The sequence below is a fragment of the Pan paniscus genome, chromosome 5 (assembly GCF_029289425.2).
Source record: "Pan paniscus chromosome 5, NHGRI_mPanPan1-v2.0_pri, whole genome shotgun sequence".
Taxonomy (NCBI): Eukaryota; Metazoa; Chordata; class Mammalia; order Primates; family Hominidae; genus Pan; species Pan paniscus.
Window position 1 is genome coordinate 128,307,109 of NC_073254.2, and position 25,393 is coordinate 128,332,501.

Sequence of the window (25,393 nt, forward strand, 5' to 3'; positions counted from 1 at the left end):
CTGAGGTCAGGAGTTTGAGACCAGCCTGGCCAACATGGTGAAACCTCGTCTCTACTAAAAATACAAAAATTAGCTGGGCGTGGTGGTGCATGCCTGTAATCCCAGCTACTTGGGAGGCTGAGGCAGGAGAATCGCTTGAACCCAGGAGGCGGAGGTTGCAGTGAGCCAAGATCACACCACTGCTCTCCAGCCTGGGGGACAGAGCAAGACTCCATCTCAAAAAAGAAAAAAAAAAAAAAATTAACATACTTGGACATACTTGGAAGAGACAAGGAAAGGGAGGAGTGAAGGTAAATTTAGGTTTCCTATTGCAGGTGAAATAATGACATAATAAGTAAAAAGTAAAACAATAAAAAAGCAATTGAGGTTTCTGAGTTTGGGCAATTTAATCAAAAGAAACAAAACACAAATGAAACAAAATGATAGGGCCAAAGGATTTTAGAGGGAGATTCAATTTGGGGCTTGTTAAATTTGAGGCATTTATTATAGTTCCAGGTAAATAAGTCTAGTTAGTTGTAGGACACTTGGGGATCTGAGACTAAGAAAGAAAATATGAGGTATTGGGAGCCATGAGAATAGAAGAATGAGCCTGGGAATATATGTGTAGGGTGAAAAGAGCCTGTTGCTTGTGCCTGAAATCCCAGCTACTCATGAGGCCAAAGCAGGAGGATTGCTTGCGGCCAGGAGTTTGAGACAAGCCTGGGCAGCATAATGAGACCCTGTCTCTAAAAATAGAAGAGAAAAGAAAAGAAAAAGCAAAAGCTGAGGGCTAGTGCTTGAGGAAACTTGACATTTTGTGAGCAGAAGAAGGGGGCCTCATAGAGTGGTCTTAGGAGACTAGGAGAGAAGCCAGGGAGGGAAATGTTTATAGGTTTTCTAAAACCTAAAAATGAGCATATCTGAAATTCCATTTTCTTTAAGCTAGCCTTAGAAATTAAATGTATTTCATAGAAGCAAGGTAATATGAGGATCACATCTTATGATTTCTTTTTATTATGCTGACAATATCACAATATTATATTTTTAGGTGCCTCTATTAAATGATGATTCATATTTAACTCCACAATCTCTTTAGTATACATACATAGGAGTTTATTCCCTATTAGGGTTTTTTTTTTTAATTGAGATGGAGTTTCGCTCTTGTCGCCCAGGCTGGAATGCAATGGTGCAATCTTGGCTCACTGCAACCTCTGCCTCCTGGGTTCAAGCGATTCTCCTGTCTCAGCTTCCTAAGTAGCTGAGACTGCAGGCATGTGCCACCACTGCCCAGCTAATTTTTTTGTATTTTTAGTAGAGACAGGGTTTCGCCATGTTGGCCAGGCTAGTCTGGAACTCCTGACCTCAGGTGATCTGCCCAACTTGGACCCCCAAAGTGCAGGGATTACAGGTGTGAGCCATCAGGCCCATCCCCTGATTAGGTATTAATGTGAGTAGAACTAACCCTCCTATATATGAATTGGTATAGTTTATTTTTTATTTATTTGTTTATTTATACATATTTTGTTTCTCTTTTACATGTTACTTGCCAAGGTACAATTTATTAGTAGTACATATTACTAGTTAAGAAAATAGTCTTTGGACTTACTGTCTGTTTCCCTTAATACTCACTGGTTATAGCGTTTGAACTTACTTTTTTTTTTTTTGAGACGGAATATCACTCTGTCATCCAGGCTGGAGTGCAGTGGAGCGATGTCGGCTTACTGCAACCTCTGTCTCCCAGGTTCAAGCGATTCTCCTGCCTCAGCCTCCTGAGCAGCTGGGACTACAGGCGCACGCCATCACGCCTGGCTAATTTTTTGTATTTTTAGTAGAGATGGGCTTTCACCGTATTAGCCAGGATGGTCTCGATCTCCTGACCTTGTGATCCGCCCGACTTGACCTCCCAAAATGCTGGAATTATAGGCGTGAGCCACCACGCCCGGCCTGAACTTACTTTTAATTATCCAATTAGATGAATATCTTTATGTGAACTTATTTCATGTTTCTTGGATTTTTGTTAATATTTATTATATTAGAAAAGAATGTCATGCCTATCCCTGAGACTGATTATCTTTATGATAATGGAGGATTTTGTGGTGCTGGTGGGAGTATAGCAGTAAGGCCAACCAGGGGTCACTCTCATCGCCATCTTGGTTTTGCCTGGCTTCTTTACTGCAAGTTGTTTTATCAGCAAGGTCTTTATGACTTGTATCTTGTGCCAACCTCCTATCTCATCCTGTGACTAATAATGCCATAGCCTCCTGGGAATGCAGCCCACCAAGTCTCAGACTTATTTTACCCAGCCCTTATTTAAAATGGAGTTGCTCGAGTTCAAATGCCTCTGACATTTCCCCCCACTCCCTTTTACAAGGGAACCCTTAATAAGTGTTGAAGAGAAACAAAGATCTATCTTCTGTAACTTCTTCAGGCTGAATAGGGGCAATGCTATTCCTGCCTAACTATTAGGGTCTCTTGTATTCAGGGTAGAGAGGAGCTTAGTCAGAAAGCGTTGGTATGGCAAGGGCCATTCATAACTCTTGAGTTCTGACAAAAGGTGATATCTGGAAGATTAATAACTGTTCAGTTTAAAAGAACATTGAGTAAGCTTATCCTGCATTCCTTCATGAAGAGTACAATAGCAATATATTCCACAACAGTAAGGTAAAATAAATAAAATTATCCCAAGTAAATGAACTTAGAAGGCTTTCCATGAACGGGGCAACTGTTGGAACCACGCTGATGTGGGGTTGCTAGGTGATTCCAATATGTGCCCAGGATTAGAATATTGATCCAGATTTTTACATTACCCATCCCTCTTGTTTCTTCTGAGTAGCAACCAGAGATCACTGATTGATTTACAAGAATAAGCAGAGGCAGTCTAAATTGCAGAAAAACCTTAAAAACAACTGATGAGACTAGATTTTTTTTTTTTTGAGACAGAATCTCGTTTTGTTGCCCAGGCTGGAGTGCAATTGGCATGATTTCAGCTAACTGCAACCTCCGTCTCCCGGATTCAAGTGACTCTCCTGCCTCAGCCTCCTGAGTAGCTGGGATTTCAGATGTCCACCACCATGCCCTGCTAATTTTTGTATTTTTAGTAGAGGCGGGGTTTCACCATGTTGGCCAGGCTGGTCTCGAACTCTTGCAGGTGATCTGCCCGCCTTGGCCTCCCAAAGTGCTGGGATTACAGGCGTGAGCCATCGCTCCCAGCCCGAGACTGGAATTTAATAACAGGTATACCACAGTTCTTGAAACATAATTTTTCTCTCCGGTCTCCCATTTTTACTAAAGACAAATCATGGTAAGACTGATTTGCTTTGTTATACTTGGCCTGACATTTGTATAAAGTGCAGGAAAAATAATTATTTTTCACATAGGCTTTTAAAATTGACTTTGATGGAACTCTGTTCCATAGAAGGAATCTCAGATAAGACTTTTTTTTTTTTTAAAGCCGAGCCCAGCCATGGGTTTGTACCCTCAAATACCTATGAGTTGAGTAAATACCTCTTCTCTTGAGGTTCCGAGATAACTTGGGGCTCCTGGGCCTGTACTTTACTTATTTACTTACTACAGGTCAGGAACCCTGGGCAGGGACTGTGTAGACAAGATACGAGGCCAGTTTCCAAAGGAGCTTTTATTGGCGCTATAAGTCAAGTTTGATTCCTTAAAGGAAAGCACACCACTCCAGTCAAAACCTTGGTAAAATAACCAATTTCTCCAATTGTGCCCTGTTTCAAATGAAAACAGATTTTTATTGCACTTATGCAAATAACTATTGCCGTAAGTTAAGATACTCACTAATAGTTTTCAAGTTCTGGAGAAATCAGGTAGAGAGAAACAATTATGCTCCAAATTTTGTTTATAGGAGTATACTTTGCTTAATTGTTAAAAGCTGTCAACAGCTCAAAAAAAAAAAGTTTCCTTGACTCTGGAAATCGGAGTTTCGCTCTGTCACCCACTGCAACCTCCACCTCCCAGGTTCATGCGATTCTTGTGTTTCAGCCTCCTGAGTAGCTGGGATTACAGGTGTGAGCTGCCACACCCGGCTAATTTTTGTATTTTTAGTAGAGATGGGTTTTGCCACGTTGGCCAGGCTGGTCTTGAACTCCTAATCTCAAGTGATCTGTCTGTCTCAGCCTTCCAAAATGTTGGGATTACAGGCATGAGCCACCATGCCTGGCCTTTTTATTTTTTTAAATTAGAGACACAGTCTCACTATATTGCTTTCCCTGGTCTGGAACTCCTGGGCTCAAGCTATCCTCCTGCCTTGGCCTCCCAAAGTGTTAGGATTACAGGTGTGAGCCAACATGCCCAGCCTGGTCTCTAATTTGAGCTCAAGTGATCCTCCAACCCCAGTCTCCAGTAGTAGACTTCAGGTGTGCTAGCTCTGTCTTCTCTCCTAAAAGCGTTATGGATGCTAGCTCTTCCTGGTGTCTTTTGCCTCTCTTGCCCAAGTTCTCTGTTGAGGACCATTTCTACTCCTTGCCTGGAGATACCTGATACTTCAATTTCCAGAATCTCTTTCATAACCTCTTTTTACCATCCTGCTTATCTTTCTTATTTCTTCTCTTCATTGCTCCCATCCCAGAAGCTACTCTATGAACATGTTATCTATCCATACTCTTGACCAGGTGGCAGTTTTCAACAAGTTTTTAAGCCTGAGCATGTAATTCTTTATAGTCGTTCCTCCATTTCTTCATAATATCATTTAAATGCAACTCCTGTAGATTCCATTTTGAAATTCTCATTTATATATGTGTGTGTATAAAATTTAAACTAACATAACAAATGAATGGGTTTAAAAATCTTTTGAAAAAAATTAGATCCCTTAGATGTCTTTATTAAATAGTATGTGAACAGGGTGAATATTAAGGAGTTACTCAGTATGCTGGGCCATGCCTGTAATTACTTCAGAATAGCTTTATTCAGATATTTAGGCATTATTTCACTGATTTGTTATCATGAAATTTAAAGTACAATTTTTTTTCCTTTTGTAAAGTTATACACATTGGCACATTTAAGATTAACTAGCTTCTGAAGGAAAAGAATGATAACCACCAAGCATTTAGTTTTAATTTTCATAATTTTTCTATTTAAATCAAAAGCACCCTTTTAAAGCCCCTAACTAAGCCTTTTATAAATAAAGTAAATCATCTTGCAGTGCATTCCTTGATGATGGCTTATGTTGTTTTTCTAAAGAAAGTTTAATTAAGATTTGATTTTCTTCTATTCTGTACTTTGTTTATGCATCACAGAATGAAACATAGGTCTTTAATGTCAATGGTAAGTCTGACTTTTTGGGTCATTGATGACCATTGCAGTTTTCAAAAAAGCAGCTGAATATTTATCTTTTGGGTATGATTAGAACATAATAGAGCATAAAATGGGCTGCCTATGACCTTAGCATGGGCTTCTGTCATTGCAGGAGAACATTTCTGGTCAGTGGCCACTGTTTACAGTTTGTTAAAATCAGCACAAATGTACAAATAACTCATGAATAATTGTGAACACAGTATTTAAATGGATGTTTAATAAATATGCATTAAAAATCTCATTACAGTAATGAAGTTTACAGCTGAAATTTTAATCCAGCCCTTTAGAAATATTAAAGTGCTTTTACTGATTGTGCATTTTTCTCACAGCAGTTGGGTAAACATTTTAAACTGGAAATCTGAATTCCTTATATAGTTTTGATTTCATTTAACTAAGCATGTGTTCTTTTTGGCAACCCTCTTCTTTCTCTTTGTGAAGAAGTGAAGCTCCTTTATTCCATAACTGTTACTTTGAAGCATTTTGATCAGTTCTGTTTTAGGAATGGTGAACATATGGGATACCAGATGACTAATAAAACCTGATCTGGAAAAGACTAGATTGCGATTTTGGTTTCATTCTGCAGTGCTGGATCAATCATTTGATTTGGTATTTCCATTTGTCATCTGTAGAATGCGATGCATTTTCCTAACTCTACCTTCCTTGCAGGTAATTTATGAGACTCAAATAGGTTATTATGTGAGAAGGTCTTTTGAAAACTGTAAGAAATGTTACATAAATGTATGTAATTGAAATATTAACAATGACATGCCAGAGGTGGTGGATTCTAGTCAGTGAGTAGAAATGGAATGTACTCAACTTTATACAGAATTTCTAGAGCCATTTTAATTCTGGAGAGGCTCATTATATTAACAATGGCCAAGGGCCTAATCTGAATTCAGTGCTTTGAATTCCAGAAAATGCAGTTTTGATTTTTCTGAGATTGTGCAAAGGGCCTCTGTAGATAACCAGGGGTGGTTTTTGTTCTCCTGGACTTCACTACCTTTCCTCTGGATACTCTGAACACCTAGAGGTTCTTAGAAATTATGAATTACCTCTTTTTTGAGACAGAGTCTTGCTCTATTACCCAGGCTGGAGTGCAGTGGCATGATCACGGCTCACTGCAGCCTCAACCTTCTGGGCTCATGTGAGCCTCCTGACAGCCTCTCGAGTAGCTGGGACCACAGGCACAAGCCCCACCAGTACGCCCGGCTAATATTTGTATTTTTTTTTCGTGAACCTCTAAGTCTACTTTATAATTTTTTGGGGGGGGAGGTAGAGGCAGGGTTTCAGCATATTGCCCAGGCTGGTCTTGAACTTCTGGGCTCAAGCAGTGCGCCCGCCTCAGCCTCCCAAATTGCTGGGATTACAGTTGTGAGCTACCACACCAGGCTATGAATTACTTCTTTTGCCATTATGTTTCAAAGAAAGCTGTTGAAATTTGATTTATACTGTACAGGTAAACTATCTTCATTTAGTAGGAAATGGATGCTGGTTTCAAAAGGAACTGGAGTGATTGTGAATTATTTGCTGTACAGTGAGATCTAAAGATAGCTTTTTGTTTGTTTGTTTGTTTGTTTTGTTTTGTTTTGAGAGTTGTGCTCTGTTGCCCAGGTTGGAATGCAATGGCGCGATCTTGGCTTACTGCATCCTCTACCTCCCGGGTTCAAGTGATTCTCCTGCCTCAGCCTCTTGAGTAGCTGGGACTACAGGTGCCTGTCACCACGCCTGGCTAATTTTTGTATTTTTAGTAGAGATGGGGTTTTGCCATATTGGCCAGGCTAGTCTTGAACTCCTGACTTCAGGTTATCCACCCATCTCATCCTCCCAAAGTGCTAGGATTACAGATGTGAGCCACTGTGCCCAGCCTCAAGATGGCATTTCACAGAAGCATAGAGTATTAGTGCTACAGAGGGCCTCTGGGCCATATAGTCAAACAATGTTAGACATGTAGCTTCTGCCTTAACTGCTTCTTTTTGAGGCTTCCTATTGATTTTTGGATAGCCTTAATTTTGAAAAAACTCTAAAGTAGGATGAAATTTGAGCATTTATGTAACTTCTCCCCATTCATCTTGAATCTTTCCTCAGGTGCGGTATATATAACACTAATACTGATTCCATGTGTGACCGCTCTTTTAACATATCAAGACTGATAATATTTCATTCATTTATTTATTCATTTACTCATTCATTTTTCAAAGTATTGGGTGCCACCTTGTCCCAATTCCATTTAATCACCTTTAAACATTAAAGGCTTATTATATTTCTCCCATTCATTCATTCATTTTCCAAGCACTTCTTGCTGCCATCCATATGCTACATGCAGGATGCTGGGATGTATGCTAAGTGTCTTGTTAATGTCAGCAGTCTTTTGTGCTGTCAGTCAAGTCTCACAACATAGTTTCTAGATCCTTGAACTCCTTCCCTTCTTGAGATTACTATCTACTTTCTGAATGACATTCTGAAAATGTGGCCCCCATATCACAATATATTCCTTCAAGTATGGTCAGCCTAGAGCCTTGTTTAGGTTACCTTTTCTGTGTCCTGTGGCATTAACTTTTGGTGGTCAGGTCACATTCATATCTCACTTGCGACTCTTATGAGTTATTAAAACAGGTCTCTCCTGTTTGTATTTGATTTATTATTTTTTCTGTTTAAACATAAATTACTTTTTTTTTCTTTCTTTTTTTTTGAGATGGAGTCTTGCTCTGTCACCCAGGCTGGAGTGCAATGGCATGATCTCAGCTCACTGCCATCTCTGTTTCCTGGGTTCAAGAGATTCTCCTGCCTCAGTCTCCTGAGTAGCTGGGATTACAGGCGCATGCTACCATGCCTGGCTAATTTTTGCATTTTTAGTAGAGACAGGGTTTCACAATGTTGGCCAGGCTGGTCTAGAACTCCTGACGTCGTGATTTGCCCAACTTGGCCTCCCAAAGTGCTAGGATTATGGGCGTGAGCCACCGCACACGGCCTAAAAATAAATTACTTTTAATTATAAAAATACTACATTATGTTTACAGTAGAAAATATAGAAAAGACAACTGCTGTTAACTTTAATTTTTCTTTCATCTTATTTTTTTTTTTTGGAAACAGGGTTTTGCCCAGTCGCCCAGGCTGGAGTACAGTGGTGTGATCACAGCTCACTGCCGCCTAAACCTCCCAGGTCCAAGTAATCCTCCCATCTCAGTCTCCTGAGTAACTGAGACTACAGGCGAGCACCACCACGCCTGGCTAATTTTTGTATTTTTGTAGAGATGGGGTCTCGCCATATTGCCCAGGCCTATATAGTACTGCTGTGAATATGTTTGTACATATATTTGGTGCATATATGTATGCTTTCTGTTAGGCAGATACCAAATAATAGAATTGCTGGCTCATATTTTATACATATGTTCAGCTTTAGTAGACAAGGCCAGTTTTCTAAAATGGTTATATCAGTGTATCTTTCCATTAGCAGTGTGTGAGATTTCAGTTACTATGCATCCTCACTAACAGCTGGTATTCTTTTTAATTTTAGTCACTCTAATAAGTGTGTACTGATATCTCATTATGATTTTATTTTGCTTTTCCCTGATACATTTTAAGGTTGAATACTTTTTTATATATTTACTGGACATTTGGATAGGCTCTTTTGTGACATGCACATTGTCTGTTTCTTAATGAGTTGTAGTTCTTTATATAATCTTGATGTAAGTCCTTTGTCAGATACATAGATTGCAAGTATTTTCTCCCAGTCTGTAGCTTGCTTTTTAATTTTATTTTTTCATTTATCTCTTATCTTATAAGTGGTGTAAGCCTAGCTTTTTCATTAAAAACATTTTTTTTGAGACTAGATCTCTCTGTGTCATCAAGGCTGGAGTGCAGTGGTACAATCATGGTTCACTGCAGCCTGGACCTCCTGGGCTCAAGCAGTCCTCTCACCTCAGTCTCCCGAGTAGCTGGGACGACAGGCATGCGCCACCACACCCAGCTAATTGTTAAAATTTTTTATAGAGACAGCATCTCTCTATGTTGCCCAGGTTGTTCTCAGACTCCTGGCCTCAAGCTATCCTCCCACCTTGGCCCCTCAAAGTGTTGGGATTACCAGCATGAGCCACTGTGTCCAATTTAGCTTTTTCATTGCTAATGGAGTCTTTTCATGAGCAGAAGCTCCAAATTTTATTTTACTTATTTAATTTTAATTTTTTTAGAGATGGGGTTTTGCTCTGTTGCCCAGGCCAGAGTGCAGTGATGCAAACATAGCTCACTGCAGCCTCAAACTCCTGGGTCCAAGCGATCCTCCTATTTTAGCTTTCCAAGTAGCTAGGACTCTAGGGTTGTGCCCAGATGAAGAAGTTCTAAATTTTATTTATTTTATTATTTATTTATTTATTTATTTATTTATTTTGAGACAGAGTCTCACTCTGTCATCCAGGCTGGAGTACAGTGGCACAATCTTGGCTCACTGCAACCTCTCCACCTCCCAGGTTCAAGTGATTCTTCTGCCTCAGCTTCCTGAGTAGCTGGGACTACAGGCGTGTGCCACCACGCCCAGCTGCTTTTTTGTATTTTTAGTAGAGATGGGGTTTCACCATGTTGGCCCCGCTAGTCTCGAACTCCTAACCTCAGGTGATCTGCCCACCTCAGCCTCCCAAAGTGCTGTGATTACAGGTGTGAGCCACTGCGCCTGGCCAAGAAGTTCTAAATTTTAATGTAGTCCAATTTAGCAATCTTTTTGTGTGTGTCCTATTTATGAAATCTTTGCTTACCTCAAGGTCACGAAGGTATTTTCATATGTTCTTTTAGAAGCTTTATTGTTTTACCTTTCATGTTTAGATCTATGATACCTCTGGAATTAAGTTTTGTGTATGACATTAGGTTAGGGTCAAGATTTATGTTTCTTTGTATGGATATCCAGTTGATCCAGCAACATTTTTTATATAGAGCATCTTTTTTTTCTGGGCTACTGCAGTGCTGCTTTTGACATAAATCAAGTGACCGTGTATGTGTGGGCTTCTATTTTGTTCCATTGGTCTATTCTTGTACCAGTATCATACTGTCCTAACTCTGTAGCTTTATAATAAGTTTTAATATCTGGTTGTGTAAGTCCTCCAACTTTGTTCTTTTTCAAGATTGACCAGACCTGAGCTTTGATACCATCGCCGTTAGCCACATGTGGACACTGAGCACTTGAAATGTGTAATATGACTGGGGAACTAAATTTTTAATTTCATTTAATTTTAGTTAAATATAAAATTTAAAAAGGATACTTGATTCTGCTATTGGAAAACTGTTCACCTATTGGAAAACTTTTAAATATTCTTGGAACATCTTGGGAAAGTGAATCTACTTTTTCTCAACTGTAGGTTTTATGAAGTCTAAATACAGATTAAATATTTCCAATGAAAATTTAGCTTCCAAATTGAGATGTGTTGCAGGTGTCAAATACTTTAAGACCTAATAGAAAAAAGAACACAAAATATCTTATTAATAATTAAAAAATTTTTATTATATGTTGATTACATGCCAATTACAATTCTTGATGTCAGCATCTCTCAGGGGTCTGAGATTTTTACCCAGCTTGCAAGACAACACTTTAGCCTGTTACTGTTTCATGGATGTTGGAAAAAGACATGGAACTCCTGGATCAGAGATAAAGAACTTTATCATGGACTAGCAGGCAACGTGAGCTTTATGTGTGCCTCAGTTCCCCTTGTTCCTCAAGTCCCATGGGGCTATTCAGAGATTGGTCCAGGTGGGTGATGTATACTCAGCAGGTTTGTGTCACGGTTCAGGAACCCCAAGCTTAGGAAACCTCATCTTTTATAAGGGTTGCAAACAAGCCTTCCCGGCTTTTGACCTGGGGGAGACGTTATTATACTAGACAGCAAACAAGCCTGCAGCATTTACATTTCCATCAGCAGTGTCTGAGGTTCTAATTTCTCTGCATCTTCTCTAACACTAGTTATTGTCTGTCTTTCTTATCATTGTGATCCTAGTAGATGTGAAATGGTATCTCATTTTAGTTTTGATTTATATTTCCCAGGTGACTAATGATATTGAGTATCATTTCATGTGTTTATTGACCATTTATATATCTTTGGAGAAATGTCTACTTAAATCCTTTGTCCATTTAAAAATTGCATTTATCTTTTTATTGTTGAATTGTAAAAGTTCTTTATATATTCTGGATACAGATTCCTTATCAGAGATGTGATTTGCAAATATTTTCTTCCATTCTGTGGGTTGTATTTTCACCTTCTTTTTTTTTTTTTTTTGAGACAGAGTCTTGCTCTGTCACCTAGGCTGGAGTACAGTGGGGTGATCTCAGCTCACTGCAACCTCCACCTCCCGGGCTCAAGTGATTCTCATGCCTCAGCCTCCGGGGTAGCTGGGAGTACAGGCGTGTGCCACCGCACCCGGCTAATTTTTGTATTTTTATTGGTGATGGGGTTTCGCCATGTTGGCCAGGCTGGTCTCAAACTCCTCGGCTCTGAAGCAATCCTCCCACTTAAACCCCTTGAGTAGCTGAAGGTACAGGCAAGTGTGTCATTGTGCCTGGAAGTTAATATTATTTTTATTCTAGAATTCTTATTGTAATTGTGAATGGGATCCTTTTTTTTCTATTGTATTTTCCAACTGGTTATCTATGGTATGCTGAAAGATAAAGATAGTAAAATGTGTTTCTCTGTTTCCAGTATCCTTCTTTTTGGCTTAAGAGAAGGCATAAGCCACTGCATTCTTTAAAACTTTTAAGTGGCTCCTGTGGCCTTTAAGGGTTAAATTCAAACTGCTTATCATTGCAATGCTCTGCCTCACCGGGCTCCCTTGTACTGCTCCAGTAGTTCATCTCTTACCTCTCTCCGCCTTTCACTTTACGTCTCAGCCAAACTGAACTTGTTCTGTTTTTTCTAGTGTTCCACACTGTCGTGTTTCTGGGACTTCTTTCAGGCTAGTACATCTCCCTCCTTCCTTCCCTCCCTTTCCATGGCACACTTCTGTCTGCCCTTCTGATCTCAATGGAAACATCATTTCCTCTGAGTACCCTTCCTAAACTCCCTAACCTAGATTACTAGCTTTGGCCCTGTGATCTTACAGCATCTGCCCGTTCCTCTTATGACATACCATACACTTTATTAGAGTTGTTCATCCACTTATTTGTGTCTACCTTTTTTTTTTGTTTGTTTTCTTTTTTTGTTTGTTTTTGTTTTTCTTTTTTTTGAGATGGATGTGTTGGTGTGTTGCCCAGGCTGGTCTTAAACTCCGGGGCTCAAGCGATCCTCCCACCTCAGCCTCCTGAGTAGCTGGGATTACAGATGCAGTCCACCAAGCCCAGCTGTCACTGCTTTGAGTGCAGTTAACAGCATCCATCCAGCTCGCCACTGATTGTATTTGCAGTTTCTAGCACAGAGCTTTGTACACGATAGACGCTTTATCATTATTTTTGAACCATTTATTACTTCACTAAACTCTCCATTTTATACTTTTTAAAACTGATTCTTTCCAGGATAATTAAGTTATTTATTTATTTATGTATTTTATTTTATTTTTTTGAGACAGCGTCTTGCTCTGTTGCCCAGGCTTGAGTAAAGTGGTACGATCTCTGCTCACTGCAACCTGTGCCTCCTGGGTTCAAGTGATTCTCATGCCTCAGCCTCCCGAGTAGCTGGGATTACAGGCATGTGCCATCATGCCCGACTAATTTTTGTATTTTTAGTAGAGATGGGGTTTCACCATGTTGGCCAGGTTGATCTTGAACTCCTAACCTCAGAGGATCCGCCTGCCTTGGCCTCCCAAAGTGTTGGGATTACAGGCGTGAGCCACCGTGCCCGGCCTAAAATATAATTTTAAAAAGAAAATGTTTACTTTCTGTTGAAAGATTCTGGTCCCTCATTTTTCCTAAGTTTCTAAAGCGTATCAAATATAGAGGCCAGGCAAGTGGCTCATACCTGTGATCCCAGCACTTTGGGAGCCGGAGGCAGGAGGATCACTTGAGTCTAGAAGTTCAAGACCAGCTTGGGCAACATAGTGAGACCCTGTCTCTACAAAAAAGTAAAAAAAATAAAAAATTACCCAGGCATGTAGTGCGTACCTGTAGTCCCAGCTACTGGGGAGACTGAGTTGAGAGAATCCCTTGAACCCAGGAGTTGAGCCCAGGAATTTGAGGCTGCAGTGCTATGCTTGAGCCACTGCACTCTAGCCTGGACGAAGAGAGAGACCTTGTCTCTAAAATAAAGTAATAATAATAAAAAAGAATATCAATACAATAAAGATATTGAATCCAGTCCAACTTAAAGCACCAAAGAACACATAGGCCCCATATTCCCTTTGCTATTATCACCCTAGCTATGTGGAAACAGTGTCAATACAATTAAGCTTTATGACATATGTCAAGATTAAGATTATCTTGCCTGTGTCAACAATGTTTCCCCTTATGTTCTTTTTTTGGTTGTGAGATAGAGTCTCGCTCTGTTGCCCAGGCTACAGTGCAGTGGTGCAATCATAGATCATAGTTCACTGTGGCCTTGAACTCCTGTGCTCTAGTGATCCTCCCACCTTGGCTTCCTAAAGTGCTGGGATTACAGGTATGAGCCACTGCACCCAGCCTTCCTCTCATGTTCTTAAGATGCAGCAGTCCAGGTATCCTGATTTCACAGGTAGAAGTACAAAGGCAGGAAGGAGCACGTCCCTGTCTTGGTCTCCTTTTGAAGAGCATCGGGGAAGACTTTGCCAGAAGCTAACTTCCCCATTAGGCATCACTGGCCAGGGTGGTGATCACATGCTCAGTCCACCATGGAGAACAACGTTATCATGATTTAGAGCTGAAACGGTGGAGTCAGGTGAGGAATCTAGAGGTTATTATTCCAGAGCCCACATTCCTTCCACTATTATAACATCCTGCCTTCCTACTATACTGGGGGCCACAGATGCCACTTCCTGGCTTTGGGAACATGGACAAGTTACTTTGCCTCTCTGTGCCTCAGTTTCTTCATCTTTAAAGTAGGGATAATATTAGTACCTACCTCAAAGGGTAGTTGTGAAGATCGAATCAGTTAATGTACAGACATTCCTTAGAAAAGTAACCTGGTACTTAGTAAATACTCAGTAAAGGTTAACAATTGCTACTGTTAGTAACTACATGATCTTGGTCTATTAACCTACAATGCTAACTCCCTGGCCCAAATCATAGACATTGCTTTCTCTCTTTCTTTTATTTATTTTCTTTAAGACAGGGTCTCACTCTGTTGCCCAGGCTGGAGTGCAGTGACATAATCACGGCTCACTGCAGCCTTAACCTTCCTGGGCTCAAGTGATTCTCCCATCTCAGTCTCCTGTGTAGCTGGTACAAAGGTGTGCACCACCACACCTGGCTAAGTTTTGTATTTTTTGTAGAGACGGGGTTTCACCATGTTGCCTAGGCTGGTCCTGAACTCCTGGACTCCAGTGATCTGCCTGCTTCGGCCTCCCAAATTGCTATGATTACAGGCATGATCCACTGAGTCCAGCCCATAGATATCTCTTAACTCAACTATTTGAATAGTCTCCTAATTTCTACTTCCACATAAAAAAATACATAGTAGTTTTATTGAAAATAATTCACAGCTGGGTGCAGTGGCTCATGCCTGTAATCTGAGCACTTTGGGAGGCCAAGGCGGGTGGATCACCTGAGGTCAGGAGTTTGAGACCAGCCTGGCCAACATGGCCAGACCATGGCCAACATGGCCCCATCTCTACTAAAAATACAAAAAATTAGCCAGACGTGGTGGCGGGTGCCTGTAATCCCAGCTACTTAGGAGGTTGAGGTGGGAAAATTGCTTGAACCCGGAAGGTGGAGGTTGCAGTCAGCTGAGATCGCTCCATTGTACTGCAGTCTGGGCAACAAGGGCAGAACTCCATCTCAAAAAAAGAAAAAAAAAGATAAGAAAATAATTCACATACTATATAATTCACACATTCTGCTTCCACTTTGCATTCCTAGTCTTATTTTGTAAAGCAATCTTTTATTATCAAGCCTTATTATCTTCAATAATATCTTGTACCCTGATCAAAACCTTCTGCTGCTTCTTTTTTTTTTTTTTTTTAAGAGATAGAGTCTCGCTCTGTCGCCCAGGCTGGAGTGCTGTGGTGCGATCTCGGCTCACTGCAACCTCCACCTCCCAGGTTCAAGCAGTTCTCCTACCTCAGCCTCCCGAGTAGCTGCGACTACAGGCACATGCTGCCATGCCCGGCTAATTTCTTTTGTGTTTTAGTAGAAACGGGGTTTCACCGTGTTGCCTAGGCTGGTCTCAGACTCCTGAGCTCAGGCCATCCACCCGCCTCGGCCTCCCAAAATTGCTAGGATTACAGGCGTGAGCCACCACTCCAAACCCCTTCTGCTTCTTAGAGGGGTTAAGTTTAATAATAATAAAAAAAGGAAATCAAAACAAAACAGAAAAACCTCCTTGTTCTCAATCCTACTTACAAAATCTGCCTTACTTACCATGGCTTTTAAGGCCCTACATCATTTAGTGCTTGTACTTTTTTTTTTTGAGACAGTGTCTTGCTCTGTCACCCAGGCTAGAGTACAGTGGGGTGATCTTGGCTCATGCAAACTTTGCCTCCTGGGTTCAAGTGATTCTCGTGCTGCAGCCACATGAGTAGATGGGGTTACAGGCATGCACTAGCATGCCCAGCTAATTTTTTTGTATTTTTAGTAGAGACGAGGTTTCACCATGTTGGCCAGACTGGCTTCAAGTGATCACCGCCCGCCTCAAGTGATCTGCCTGCCTCGAACTCCTGGCCTCAAGTGATCTGCTGGCCTTAGCCTCCCAAAGTATTGGTATTACAGGTGTGAGCCACTGTGCTGGGCCTCTTATTGTCCTTTCCAACCTCTTCTTATAGCACATACTCTACCTTGCTCATTTGCATCAACCATATAAACTTCCTTTCTCTTACCTCGAAAATGTGAAGCTTATTTCCATTTCTACTTTGCCTCATCTATAACCTTAGGCTGGGATGTTATTGATATTTCTCATGGGTGACTCCTTTTGGCATTCGGGTGTCAACTTAATGTGTTTTTCACAGAAAGGCTTTTTCCTGATAATCTGTAGGAGTCTCTGGTCATTCCCTGGCACAGTGCTTCTCAACCTTTAATGTGCATGTAAAACACCTAAGTATTTTGTTGAAAATGCAAATTTTGATTCAGAGGGCTGGGGTAGGGCCTCAGATTCTGTATGCCTGCCTTCCTTCCTTGTTCTCTTTTCTTTCCTTCCTTTTTTGTTGCTTTTTTAGAGATAGGGGCTTCCTTTGTTGCCCAGGCTGGAGTGCAGTGTTATAATCATAGCTCACTGTAACCTCAAACTCCTGGTCTCAAGTGATCAGCCTCCCACAGTGCTGAGATTACAGGCATGAGCCACTGTGCCCAGCCCAACAGTTCTTTTTTAAACAGTGGTTCTTGGGCTGGATGTGGTAGCTCATGCCTGTAATTCCAGATCTTTGGGAGGCCAAGGCTGAAGGATCGTTTGAGCCCAGGAGTTTAAGACCAGCCTGGGCAACACAAGGAGAACCCCTCTCTACAAAAAATGAAATGTGAGCCAGGAATGGTGGTGTGCACCTGTAGTCCCAGCTACTCAGGAGAATGGAGGGGAAGGATAGCTTGAGCCTGGAAGGTTGAGGCTGCAGTGAGCCATGATCATGCCACTGCACTCCAGCATAGGCCACAGAATGAGAGACCCTGCTTAAAAAAAAATTATGAAACATTGGTTCTTATCTTGTTTAAAAATCGGAAAGTTGTATATTTAGAGGACTTGCCTCAGATTAAACATACTCACACATAATTTTCTTTCTTTTATAGAACTCATAAATTAATTGACAAGTAATTGTATATATTTATGGGGTACACTCTGATTTTTTTTTTTTTTTTGAGATAGAGTCTCACTCTGTTGCCCAGGCTGGAGTGCAGTGGTGCGATCTCGGCTCACTGCAAGCTCCGCCTCCCAGGTTCACGCCCTTCTCCTGCCTCAGCCTCCGAGTAGCTGGGACTACAGGCACCTGCCACCATGCCTGGCTAATTTTTTGTATTTTTAGTAGAGACGGGGTTTCACCGTGTTAGCCGGGATGGTCTCAATCTCCTGACCTCGTGATCTGCCCGCCTTGGCCTCCCAAAGTCCTGGGATTACAAGCATGAGCCACCGCGCTCGGCCCACTCTGATGTTTTAACAGATATATATGTTCTAGAAAGATTAAATCAAGTTAATAACATCCATCACCTCAACTCCTTATATGTTTGTGATGAGACCATTTAAAATCCATTATTAATTTTGAAATATACAATATACAATTTTCTTTTAATTTCAAGAGGCTCCAAGACACCTACCTCCCCTTAAGTCTGTCTTGGATGCCAACTCAGACCTTGTTAAGAAAAAAAAGCCCTATATTTATTATATAACAATTCTTGTAAGGATATCAGTGACAATTTGGATTGCCTCTTCTTTTTGGATGGTGCTATTAAGAAGAACATGATTATGAATTTGTAATTACCTGTTTACTGCACAGGCAAAATCAATCCCCTGAGACTGTGGCATTGCAGTAGAGAAAAGAGTTTAACTGATGCAAGGCAGTCCCACACAGGAGAACTGGAGTTATCCCTCAAATCAGTCTCTCTGCAGGCTTCGAGCTGAGGGTTTTTATGGACAATTTCACAGGCAGGGGGCTAGGGAATGGCACTGTTGATTGGTTGGGGATGAAATAATAGGGGTGTGGAAATCGATCCTCATGCACTGAGTCCAACTGTGGGTGGGACAACAGGACCAGTTGAGTCATGAGTCATGAGTCCAGGTGGGGTCAGTCTGAAAGACATTTCAGCAAAACCAATCTTAGGTTCTATAACAGTGATATTATTTGTAGAAGCAGTTGGAGAAGTCACAAATCTTGTGACCTCTGGCCACATGACCCCTGAGCAGTAAGGGATTGTAGAAACTTGGCCTACATTTTAGCAGAGTTCAGGCTCCTCTCATAATTTTATTCTTGTAGGCTTTCATTAGTCTTACAAAGGTGGCTTTCGGTTTTTGAGAAATGGTGGGGTTAGCCTAAGGGAGGGAGCAATAATATTGTCGTCATTATTTTAAAGTTAAACTGTAAACTAAATTCATCCTAAAGTTAGCTTGGCCTGTGCCCAGGAATGATCAGGCAGAGCTTGGAGGTCAGAAGCAAGGTGGAGTCAACTATGTCAGATTTCTCTTACTGTCATAGTTTTGTAAAGACAGTTTCAGTTTATTATATATTATTTGTTTAATGTAGTAAGATTAGTTAAGGGGAGCATATCAGCATAAACTTGGGACTCCACAGCTTCAGGAGAATTTTATTTGTTCCAAACTTATATTTTAAAGTGAAAATGGAAAAATTGAAGGAAATCATGTGTTTTCTTATAGATAGCATTCCCATAAACATGGTGAATGTCTCTAAAACCCTCTAGACTTTCTGTAACATGTGTGGCATGTGCCAAGTACCAACTTCATGCCAAGATCAGGATAAGAAGGGCAAGGATTCTCTGTGTGCCCAAGGAAAGTGGCGTTATGATAGGAAGCAGAGTGGCTATCATCATCATAGGCAGACTAAGCTGATTTTCCAGAAAAAGGCTAAAACACAAAGAAGACTGTGCTGAGACTTGAATGCGTTGAGCCCAACTGCAGATCTAAGAGAATGCTGGCCATAAGGGATGCAAGCATTTTGAACTGGGAAGAGTTAAGAGAAAGGCCAAGTGTTGATCTAGTTTCTAAGTATCATCTTTTGTTTTATTATGCAGATAATAAAATCTTGAGGTTACATTTACTTAAAAAAGTTGGAGAAAATAAAAGTAATTACGACTATACACAAAGCCTGAGGAAACTCATTTTTTCCCTGGGGAAAGTAAAACTAAATAGGAGTAATTTTTACCATAACAAGGAAGTTTTAATAGGTTATTCAGATGTAGGACACAAGATATTGATTAAATCTTTTAGAAAGTGGGCTGTGGAGTATAGTAGGATCTTCCTGAAACTTAGTTTAGGAGAATATAGTGAAATAAGGTACAAAATTGAAGTATTCGAAAGAATAGCGCAGACTTTTTGGGTTCCTAAAATCTTTCATTTATGTTTGTAAATTAGTGTGTGGAACTTCCGAATGGCATTTTCCCACTGTCCATTTGGAGTACAATAAGACAAATTAATACAAATCAAAATAATATGGCAGCAGCATCACATAATTTGTGTACACTGATGTAGTAACAGATTTAATTTAATGCAGCTTTTGAGAAGTCTTTTGTATTTCAATTTATACAGCTGCTATCCAGGGCTAAGCTGGCCAATCTGTCAGCCTTGAGTATCTTGCCTGACTGATTCTCTTTTTATCTCTGCTGACTAGCTGAATTTATGCCTCATCTTCACTGTACCTTGGTTTTCTTTTCCAAAAACTGGGAATGAAGTCTACACTATTAAATCAAGATGTTAGGCTAGTGAAAATAAAAGTAGAAGGACTTTAAGCCTCTCCAAAGGCAGATGCCAAGATAAACAGTACGTTTTACCCACAATACTGATATTTCCTATGAATAACTTTTAAACACTTTTAAATTAATTAATTAATTAATTTGTTTAGACAGGGTCTCATTCTGTCACCCAGACAGGAGTGCAGTAGCACGATCTCCACTCACTGCAGCCTCAACCTCCCAGGCTCAAGTTATCCTCCCACCTTAGCCCTCCGAGTAGCAATAGTTCCTAGTAGTAGTAATCCCTATAGGACTAGAGGCATATACCATTATGCCTGGCTAATTAAATTTTTTTTTTTCCATCTGTAAAGACAGAGGTTTCACTATGTTTCCCAGGCTGGTCTCGAGCTCCTGGGCTCAAGAGATCTTTTCACCTCAGCTTCCCAAAGTGCTGGGATTACAGGCGTGAGCCACTGTGCTTGGCCAAAACAATTTTTATTTATCTTATTTTTATTTTTTTTAGAAATGAGGTCTTGCTATGTTGCCAAGGCTGGAGTGCAGTGGCCATTCACAGGTATGATCATGGTGCTCTGCAGCCTCCAACTTTTGGTTTCAAGGGATACTCCTGCCTCAGCCTCCCAAGTAGCTGGGACTACAGATGTGTGCCACTCCACCCAGCCTCAACTTTAAAAAATTAGGTATTATTTATTTATTTATTTATTTTGAGACATAAGTAAATATGCTCTGTGGATGGTAGTCTCAGGCCTGTTGTGTTAACCCTTTTCTGCACATTATTTGTACCAAATATAATCCTCTGAAGTGAGGCTGTTGGGAAATAGGGGTGGTGTGGGTATGTGAATGAGGGGGATACGAAAAAGGTGGGACTTTGTGCCCCCCTTCCCACTTTTCTCTTTAATAAATTGAGGATTCTATGGAATATTTTGTATGTAAAAAAGGTACAGCTATTAAAAAATAAAGTTGGAAAACCACTCCTTTAAACAATGAGACGAATTTCAAGCCAAAGATTGATAAAATCACATATGGATTTTAGTAAGATCAGCCCTGGAGTTGGCGGAAGATATTTGACAGATCATGGTAGTGGTAAATTTGGCACAGTGGTGGTGATCAGAGTCATACATCAGTACATGGAGGCTATACATTGATTTGACCTAAAATAGTGGGACATCTTGAAGGGAGTGGCCCGCCGGTCAAAGCTGGATTAAAAGATTTTCTGATTTGCAATTGGTTAAGGAAACAAAGCTTTGTCTAAAAATTTCGGGTCAACAGAAAAGAATGTTAGCTCTGGCTGGTGAGCATAACCTCCTCCAGGCCCCTCAGGAAGAAATTTAGAACAAAGAATAGTGGTCAGAATTCAGTCCTCTGTTCCCCCTTATTTGAAGTCTGTGTGCCAGTGGATCCATTTGGTAGGGGTTGGAGTTTCTGAAAAACAACTCAGTGACATGTATTAAGATGTTATCTTTAGTTTCTATGGGGAACATCTCTAACGTCTTTGGCCATGATTTTGAGCTTCTATTATCTTCTTGCTTATCAAGTGGCTCATTTACTTCTCAGGGCTAGCTAGGTGTCTGGAATTTCCCTTGAAATTCCAGATTTTTCTTTATTTCCACGTTGCAGGGGGCATGGCAGGCCCTAAGAGAGACCCCTGCTTCCTTTAAAGGGCTCAAGCTGGGGTGGTAGGATGAGGAAGGAGAGGAGGGAATGAATTAGAGAGTATTTCGCATACAAAATTGAGTAGCATCGATGATTGATTGGCTGAGAACCTGGTTGAGGAGTAGAGAACAGGATTGTGGGAGGAAGAGGAATATATCAGTAATCACCCTGAAGTTTCTCACTTGGTTGACTCCAGAAGTCTAAAAGAGGGGGTGGAGAAGAGAGTTTTTCTCTTGTGAGATTCTCAAATCCTGTAACACTAACTGGGTATTCAACAGTTCAATTTGATTCTGGCACTCTTTATTTGAAGTGAGCATCAGATCCCACAAGTAAAAGGGCTCAGTCCCACAGAATGCCCCCACTTCACATGCCAGCTGCAAATGGGGTATACAGGCTACCCACATATCTACCTGGCAACTACAAATTCGGGAATTCCCATAGCCTTCCTCCCCTTTAGATTTGATAATTTGCTAGAATAGCTCACAGAACTCAGGGGAAAATTTTGCTTATGTTTACTGGTTTATGATAAAGGATACAATTCAGGGAGCCCAGTAGAAGAGATGGCCTAGGGGGATACCTAGAGGTTGAACGCACCTAGATGTGTTCACCAACCCAGAAGTTCTCCAAGTCTCCTTGAGTGTTTACAGAGCTCAATCTCTAACCCCACCTTCCTGGGGTCAGTGCGTGGGGCTGAAAGTTCCAACCTTCTACCCACTTGGTCCTTCTGGCTACCAGCCTCACCCTAGAGTCACCTCCTTAACATAAACTCAGGTGTGATGCAATGAATAACAGAAAACACTCCTATTACTCAGGAAATTCCAAGGGTTTTAGGAACTCTGTGCCAAGGACCAGGGACAAAGATCAAATATATTTCTTATTATACCACACTGGCAAATATCTCAAATTGCCGGGAACATTTAGGAACTCTCAACCTGCATCTCCAGCTTCAACATTGAACCCAAACCTTATCCTGGTACTGTGAGGCCCAGTGTTCCAGGATACCCTTAGATTCTGTTTTACAGGCCTTAAGCAACTATATCAGTTAGGGTACAACTTAGGCTTCTGTAACAGAGACCCCAATTATACACTACTTTAAAAGCAAGATAGAAGTTTATTACTCCCTTTTAATTTCTTTTGGAGAGAGAGTCTCACTCTGTTGCCCGGGCTGGAGTGCACTGGTGTAGGTCATAGCTCACTGCAGCCTCAAACTCCTGGGCTTAAGCCGTCCTCCTACCTCAGCCTCCCCAAGTAGCTGGGACTACAGGCACATGCTAATTTTAAGCCTGGCTAATTAAAAACAAAAATTTTTTAAAATTTGTTATTTTTAGTAGAGATGAGGTCCTACTATGTTGCCCAGGCTGGTCTCGAACTCCTGAGCTCAAGTGATCTGCCTGTCTCAGCCTCCCAAAGTGCTAGGATTACAGGTGTGAGCCACTGTGCCTGGCCAGAAGTTTATTATTCTTTTACATAAAAATCCAGGTAGGCAATCCAAAGCTGGTTTGGCAGCTCAGCATTGTTGGAGAACCAGGCTTTGTGTATCTTGTTGCTCTGCTTCATTCAACATTCTGTGTGCATCTCATTGCCTCTTCCAGCTGCAGTCATTACACTTTCACTCCAGTTAGAGAGAAGGGAGGAAAAGGGAGCCAGGAGGATATGCCCTTTTCCTTTAATGGGGTATGTCAGAACTACACATGTTTCTGCTCATATCCCATTGTTAGAACCTGCTCTCATGGCCATACCTGACTGCAAGAGAGGCCAGGAGATGTAATATGTGTCTGGGCAGCCATGCATCCAGCTAAAACTTCTATTTAGAAAGGTGGAACAAATAATGGAAGACAGCCGTCCCTATCTCCAACATTCATGGTATATTTAAGGACTTTTCCCCCTCTTTTGGGGAAAACATGGACCTAACATTGTGATTGTTAATTCTTTTTGCTAAAGTAATTTTTATGTTATTGTGACAAAGGAAACATGATGTTCAATGAAATGAATAAAACGCTGGCAGAGTACCTTTGGGAAATCTTGTTCTGAAAAATGTGCCAGGTTGCTGCTGTTTATTGTTGCTTCTAAACAGTAGAGAAGGAGTTAGCTGCTTATTAAACCTGCCCCACATAAGGAATGGAATTATGGTTGGACCTCGCCACAATCATTTCTCTCCCAGGAGAGGCCAAAAATAGGATCAGAACACCACCCTGCTTTGAAGCAGACACTCTTGCTGTGTCTCAATTCCATGTCCAACTCCCTAAAGGTTATGGAAAACAGAAAAAGATCTCAGAAGCAGAGGGCTGAAATCGATGTGGTAATATCTGAATGTTATGTTGTCTTTGAGTAGAGAATTAAGGAACAGTGGAAAACCCTTGGGACTAGTCTTCACGTCTTTGTCTTGGTGCTTAAGAACCAGAATTAGGGTTTACTCAAAGAAAGGCAACTCTCTTGTTTTGGGAAGGAGATGAGGAACCCCAATGTCTCCTTTAGTGGACTGGAAGCAAAGCAGAAGCTGTAGTAGGAATAGGCCTTCTGGAAGAGAGGTTACAATTATAGTTTATGGGTTTGGGGTTTGTTTCCTTTTGTTAAAATAAAACAATTAGAAATATATTCATTGTTTAATTTTTTTTTTTTGAGACCGAGTGTCACTCTGTCACCCAGGCTGGAGTACAGTGGCACAATCTCTGCTCACTTCATCCCCTGCCTCCCAGGTTCAAGCAATTCGTGCCTCAGCCCCCCAAGTAGCTGGGATTACAAGCATGCACCACCATGCCCGGCTAATTTTTGTGTTTTTAGTAGAGATGTGGTTTCACCATTTGGCCAGGATGATCTTGAACTCCTGACCTCAAGTGATCTGCCTGCCTTGGTCTCCCAAAGTGCTGGAATTACAGGCGTGAGCCACCATGCCTGGCTGAAAATGTATTTTATATTATTTTTATCAAAATGACATTTACAAAAACTGCTCCAATAGATATACTTGTAACTAGTTAAAAGTTTGAATTTGACCCTTAAGAAATGTGTAGAGCACTGTGAAAATGTATTTAAGAAAGTCTAAAATTTTATGTTTTTGTTTATAGCCTATACGGTTCAGACATCCGAGAGCATGACCCCAACTGCCACTTCAGAGACTTATTTGAAAGCTTTGGCCGTTTGCCATGGACCTCTGGACCACTATGATTTTCTGATCAAAGCTCATGAGCTAAAGGATGATGAACATCAAAGAAGAGTCATACAGTGTTTGCAGAAATTACACGAGGACCTTAAAGGATACAATATAGAGGCAGAAGGCCTTTTTTCAAAGGTGAGGCTTGTGTGATATGAAAGATTAAACAGTTAAAAGTGTAAGCATTTTCTAAAATGGATGCAATGCAGTAGGACACAATCATGAAACATCTTGAAAAATTTTCACCAGTTCCTTTACACAAATTCTGTTGGATCCCCATTCCTGGCCTTTTGATGTTCCATAGCTTTCTTTTGCCTTCAGGGGTTTGAATAGCTTCATATTTAGGTATTTAAAAAATGCAGTCCAGTCTAAATAAAAACTTCTATGGAAATTAAAGCTTTCCCTTTCCTCTAGCTCAGGCCTCATCCAGGGATCAGCAGTGGAAAAGGAGGAGTGATGTGTTCTTTCCCTTTTCTTCCTCCTTCTTTCTCTGTTTGCCTGACATCTCTAGGGTCAGAATGAGAAGAATGAAAGATTAGAGTGAAACAGCAGCCTTAAGTGACCAGTTAGTTACTGGGGCCTTTGTATGGTAGATGCTGACATGCTAGCTCTTTGTTGAGGGTCTTATTGGTGGGTTCTTCAAGACTCCCATGGGGACCTCCACACTTCTCCAGTCTTTGACTAACCTCTTATGACTCTGGGGAAGCAACTCACAACCCTGCATTCTGCCGACACCGCCTTGCCCTTGTCCTTAGCCTTCTTGGGTGGGGTCCTTTCAGGACTTTTTTTTTTGAGACAGAGTCTCGCTCTGTCACCTGGGCTGGAGTGCAGTGGCGCGATATCTTGGCTCCTGGCAACCTTTGCCT

At 41.0% G+C, this 25,393-nt stretch overlaps 1 protein-coding gene across 2 annotated transcripts in view; it reads left to right on the forward strand.

Moving 5' to 3' along the window:
* AFG1L (AFG1 like ATPase) overlaps nt 1-25,393 on the forward strand; it is a 237,570-nt gene that overhangs the window by 4,199 nt on the left and 207,978 nt on the right. For both annotated transcript variants that reach the window (XM_024929329.4, XM_024929330.4), the window contains exon 2: nt 24,442-24,665. In XM_024929329.4, the coding sequence (XP_024785097.1) occupies nt 24,442-24,665 (224 nt within the window). The remainder of the gene's footprint in view (nt 1-24,441; nt 24,666-25,393) is intronic.